We start from the raw sequence: 6308 nt of genomic DNA on the forward strand, positions 1-6308 counted from the left end.
TGCCACTTTTGATTCTTCTGAATAATTCTTCATGACATTTAAATTTGTTGTTTGATTGATAAAGTTAAGATTTAAATATAAAGGAAGGCTTCTTAGCCATACCATTTAAAAAATTCTTTGTCATTTAAGAAGTGTTACATGGAATTGCATAGTTTTAGAGCTCTGAAGAACATTTGAACAATGATAGCAAATAAAAATTCTGTACTGATTTGTGTTTCAATATATGTATAATTTATGAATTAAGATAGATTAGCTCATAGCTCTGGAGGTGACACAGTCTCAGATGATTTGCTCTCTTATGTTTCTAATTTAAGTTAAAGAGGAATTAAAGGTAAGTGAAGGTAAGTGTGCAGATATACAGCATAATATGCTTAAAATCCAGGAAAAAGAAATTATTCAATAATAAAAATTTTGGAAAATAACTATTGCTAATATTATAGCTCTTTTATCTAATATTTAAAAGATGCTTTCTTACAAAATTTATTCTTTACCATGTATTTAAAGATTTTATTTAATGATTATGCAAGTTTTAATTTCCTGTTTTCTTTATTATTATTTAATGTAACTTAGCCCTCATACATTATAAGCATTTGAGTTTTCTATCCTGTATCGAGATAGACATTTGTTGATAAGTCACATGTTTAAAGGGAACTACCTTTTGAATTGTCAGCGTCTATGGAAGCACAGCTTCTACTTGAGATACTTGGCAACATAACTTATCTTAGTCATGTTTCTTTCTAATGCTGCCTCACGTTTTCTGTTGTCCATTTATTCCCTTTTCTGAACAATCCTTCTGTGATGCTGAAGGGTTTTACTGTTAACACTGCTTATGATTTCCATGCTTTGGAAATTGCTATTCTTCCCTGTTTCTACAATAAGAGACTGACCTAAGTTAAAAACAGTGGTGTTCTTCACTTTTGCTTTGACCACACTTTCAACAGAATAAAATCTCTTCATGATGACATCACTTTCATAGATTATTAGGATCAGACATCTGCTCTGTCCTCGACCTTATGATGGGACTTTAGTTTTGAGATGTTTAGTATTACAGTTATTGTTTAAGTACCCACGGACTTCTGTAGATAGATCCTACTTTCAGATTTGAAAACACTGATATATTACTCCCTCTCTTTACACTATACACTTAGGATCCTGTTGAAACTCAGATATTCTACAGCATGCTTGGGGGGGCATATTTTATATCATGTGAGCAAGAACTTTGTTTTGTGATGAATAAAGAGGTGCTGACAGCAGGATTGGGTTACTTTCTACTAACAGAGGGCACATATTTTATTCCTACATTTTTCTTCCTCTTATCCCTATCACTGTCTCTTAGACTTTGAGAGCAGAGAGTGACCCAAGTGACCAGGGTGGAGACTAAGGATGGTGGACTCCTGTCTTTTGTGGAGGATGGTGAAAAGCTTTGTGGCATTTGGAACAATGAGAATCTCTAGAATAGTTTTCTTGATCACGTTGGCTCTTTTGAGGCTCCCTTTTATTTTCTCCCTTTAACCGGCAGCATACTTCACTTTCATTGCTTTCAGCCATTACTTATGGTTTTTTCCTAGGCCACTGTTGAATTAAGTATAAAGTTTCCTCCTTACCTTTATGTCCTTTTTAAAAATAGGAATATAGACATTTTGAAGTATTTTAGGGAGTTTTAGTTTGGAAAATGGTATAAAAGTTTCCATGTCTTGGGACTGGCCAGGCGGTGTAGTGGTTAAGGTTTGATGTGCTCTACTTCGGCAGCCCAGGTTTGCAGGTTTGGATCTTGGGTGCAGACCTATACCACTCATCAAGCCATGCTGTGGTGGTGACCCGCATACAAAATAGAGGAAGATGGGCACAGATGTTAGCCCAGGGCCACTCTTCCTCAAGCAAAAAGTGGAAGATTGGCAATAGGTGTTAGCTCAGGACCAATCTTCCTCACATGCACACACACACACACACACACACACACACACACACACACACACACACAGACACAAGTCTCCATGTCTCTTTTGTCTTAATTCTTCCTTTTAAAAAATTTGGAGTGGAATTACATACTGAGAAAATGATAATTAGATACTTTTTTGCAAAAACTGCTAGTTCAAGCATTTCATCACAGTCCCTGTTGCAGGGACAGGGCAATGGTAGTGAGGCAGGGGTTTGGGTGTTTGAAGAAAGGCACTAGGTGATTGGCAGGCAAAGCAGTAACCAGTGTGTAAGGGGTGAGGAAAGACAAGCTAAGAAGGGGTGATGTGGAGGGTTGGGTGGTGCATACAGCAAAAGCTGAAAATGTATTCAAAGGGAAAACCTGGTCAAAAGTTGACAGTAGGAGAAGAGTTTCAAACCATAGGATTCCTAATTAGGGCATTTTTAATAAATATCTGATAATATGTACTAAGAAATTTTATTTTGACTTTGGTTAACATGATTAACCTTGTGTCTTATTTTAAGGGAAAATGATCTTAACAAAAGTGCTACTTTGTGAATTTTAAATATATGACACATTCAACTTTTCACTGTAAAAATAGAACAGATTCTGATTTTGAATAAATAAAAAATTGGCTTGTAATTCAATTTTATATTTAAAATAATTTTCAACTTTTTATTATGGAAAATTTTAAACGTATAAACATAGAGCAGTATTATAAATCTTCATGTATCATTGACATCAGCAGTTATATATGTGGCCAATTTTCCTTCACATACCATTGCCCATTTCCATACCCGCTCCCTATATGCCACGCATCACATCAGTTTAAAGGCAAACATAACAATTTGAAATGAAATGAATCATAAGCTATTGCAGTTCCATATATGCTTGTAAAGTTCATTAGTTTCTTACTTAAAGATACATTATCATTTCCATTGTGAAATATATAAACATTATACTTCACTGATTGTATATCTTAAGAAATTTGCCCTTTGTATTTTGTATATGCCATTTTGGGAATACAAGGAAAAGTTAAATTCCAGGAAATAAGAGTGTTCTGTATGTTCAGTTGCAAGTAGTTATTTTGTTATGTTGGTATTAGCGTAGTTGCCTTCTTTTGCAATGAACTGCTACTTTAAAAAACAAAACAAAGCTAATTTAAAATATGTTCCTGAGTTAAATTAGATATCAATCTGAGAGTACTATAATTTTTCAGTTATAACCCATTTGGCATAGTCTTTAATAAAGTTACATTTCCTGTACTTTTTGTATGATCCTTACATAGCACAATTCCAAGTATTTTGGTTCTAATTGATGAGTACAGAACTAATTAACTGCTCTTTATTTGTTCATGGTGCGGACATACTGAAAGGCTTCCGTATGGTTAAAACGTCCTTTTCCACATTTGCCTGCCTTTATGAAAACTGTGATTTATTCAGAGTACTTAACATTTGAATATGTGCCATGATATCTCTTCTTTGACATTTTCTGATTCTCAGCTACGTTCCCTAATGGATCTTTTATCTAGTGCTGGGTAGCATAATGTGACTGGGATAAAATTTCAGTTATTCCTCAAAGTTTTATCACTCTTTGTAATTGAATCACAATTTTTATTATGTCTTAGATATGTTTATTTAGTTAATCACTCATTATATACTTAATTCTGGAACATAATTTCACCTAACCCTACCGTATGATTTATTTTGACTACAGATGTTAAATAAAACTGTGATGAACATGTTAAGTCTATGTCTATATAGTTTATTTTTTTTAAGTTTGAATATAATGTTTATTATAATTGCTCAATACTGGATTCTTTAGCTGATCTGTTACAGGTAGGGCTCTTGTTACTTAATTATATTTTTAGGAAGGATGTTTAGAGTATAAGAAATCTGTTGTTAAATTAGCGTGGCAGTCTTGCTTCTGTGGGTGATCTCCATCTATTCTTAAGAGTTTTATTTTGTAAGATTGTTGCCAAGAAATTATTTCTTTTCCTTCTTTCATTTAGCTTTTGGATCATGAAGGATATATTAGTTAAGTCAAGCTGCTACTGGCAATTTTTGTGTCTGAATAATTTTTTATACACTCATGAGATTTTACTTCTGTGTTATAAATGTACTGCTAGTAAAAAAAAAAATCAATGTTTTAGCTCTTTCATAAGCAAGACTATTTTTATGTGATCTCTAAGAAATTCCTTCTTTCACACTTTTCTGTTTTTATACAGGTCCTCATGCTGATACTGCCAGCGGATGCCAGAATTTGCAGTGTGGTTTTCGAGCCTGCTGCCGCTCTGGCGAATGACCTTGACTTCTGACCTTTGTCCACTTCATTTAGCTGAGCAGGCTTCCTTTCATGCACTTTACTTATAGCACATGTTCTGTGTTAACCGTCTCTTTTTGAGAGTGACTTGTTTTGGCCCCATTTCTTACAGCCTCAGAAATCTTAATTTACCAGTGAATTGTACAGTGTTGTTTCTCTTGCAACTCATTTTTATTTTAGAAAGAGATTAGGTCTTTTCATAAGGGTGAGAACAGTTTCATCAGATTTCTCTTAAATTGAATGCTTTGAAAAGAATGTTACTTAATGCCATGCCATTTAAAGTATTTTTTAGATTATTTTGAGTTTTAAAGTCAGTGGGGATTATTGGTTCTCTTTATATCTAAACACTGTACTAAGCTTTGCACATCTTTTCAAACATACATTTCTGAAGTTTTATTTTCAAAGACTGCACATTTTGGAAACAAATCTCTTTTCTGTAATGTTTCCTTTATTTGAACAGTTCTCAGAGGGCCAATTCAAACATACATTTAAAATTCTTTAAGATTATAGAATAAATTGGCTTCTTGGTGTTAGCTCAGTGAGCGAGCAAAGCACCAATATATTTGTACTTGCTTTCTTCAAAGACCCCGGGTTCCTGTCACTCACTAAACTGTCAAATTTGGGAGGGATTTTTAAAAATTCCATAATGATTTGAAGAAATGTATAAATAAAATCTGCTTTCAGGACTTTACCAGGTAATTTTGTGTTTTGCTTTTATTATAAATCTCAATGCAGGTTTACTTTAGTGTAAAATAGGACTAAATATTTGGTCTTTTGAACTCCCATGAAATCATGACCCTGACAAATAAACAGTTTTAGACAGATACCTAATTTTGTTGAGCTGAATTGTCTTTTGAAATTAATTCTACAAGAGTCAAAATTTGAATTTCTAAGCTTATCTTTACTGAGGTGTGAAAAGAGAGTGAAGACCTACCATTCAGAAAGGCACATAGTGAGTCAGTTTTATGTAATGCCATGTATAATTTATGTCATCAGGAGAATAGTTGCAGCATGCCAGTTATTTTTAGAAATACATGCAAGGCTGTGGAAGAGGAAGTATTCTTGCAATCTTGTGATTTGTGGCCCCAGGTATTCTTTTGTTTGTTTTATTGGAGGATAGGGAGAGTAGGAGAGATAACCTACGGGTAGACAGATTTCAGTTCAGGCTAAGAGAAAACTTTATTTTAGATAGAGTTGTCTAAAGAAGAGGGAAGAATCATTCGATGGGAATATAAATAAGGAGAATTCACTCATGCTTTTAAATTTTGCTAACATTTGAATTAAACACTCCAAGGGTAGATTAGCTCTAAAGGGAGGATATCTAATGACTGAAATTTCAGCTTCCTCTAAAGGTCCATTTTGATTCCATTGCTAACATTTGCAGAATAAAAGATGGAACCCGACAAGTTTCTTGCATATTGGATAGGGCAGCTGTATAAGCAGACAGTCTTAGCTTTTGAGTTTGTATGTCTTATCCTAAGTAGGCATGTCTTTTGTGGCACCACTGTACCTAGCCTCCTCCTTTACAAGTCTGGCCTAAGCTCAAAGTAAAAAACAATTTCTTGATTCCCTTAGAGAACTTAAAAGGAAATCTAACCGTAGCAGTTACAGGGTCAGAAGTTTTATTTTGTAAGGTTGACTGTTTTGTGGTTATTATATTTTTATTTCCCTAAGTGTTTAATAAAATTTATTTGAAAAGTTAACATCAGGGACTATTAAGAAAACAAACTACAAGAATTCTTCTGGAGTGATTCCCATCCAACCCCATACTTCATCCTATCTGTATTTACATGAGCTGCATGGTGAAATTACTCATCTGTAACCATGGCCTAGAGTCATCAAAGGAGGACTTGAGTTTATTCCCCATGTAATCAGAAAACAGTATAATGTTTTTTGGGGAAAAATTTTGATAATACCTATGGAAAAAATGATTAAGTGATGTTTTAGGACTTGGCTTAAATGTTAATTAATTTGAGCAGCTAATTTCCCCATGGGTTCCAGGTAATTGTGGTGCCTCCCTTTTGCTTTGTCCTTTGCTGGTCGATGTTAGAAACCATTACCTAGAACT

General features: G+C 34.0%; 1 protein-coding gene across 1 annotated transcript in view; it reads left to right on the forward strand.

The window, feature by feature from the left end:
• FBXL5 (F-box and leucine rich repeat protein 5) overlaps nucleotides 1-4931 on the forward strand; it is a 42675-nt gene extending 37744 nt beyond the window's left edge. Inside the window, exon 11 of the mRNA XM_046656463.1 lies at nucleotides 4146-4931. Within this exon, the coding sequence (XP_046512419.1) occupies nucleotides 4146-4222 (77 nt within the window). The 3' untranslated portion in view covers nucleotides 4223-4931. The remainder of the gene's footprint in view (nucleotides 1-4145) is intronic.
• The last annotated feature ends 1377 nt before the right edge of the window (nucleotides 4932-6308 follow it).

Source organism: Equus quagga, chromosome 3 (assembly GCF_021613505.1).
Source record: "Equus quagga isolate Etosha38 chromosome 3, UCLA_HA_Equagga_1.0, whole genome shotgun sequence".
NCBI classification, from domain to species: Eukaryota; Metazoa; Chordata; class Mammalia; order Perissodactyla; family Equidae; genus Equus; species Equus quagga.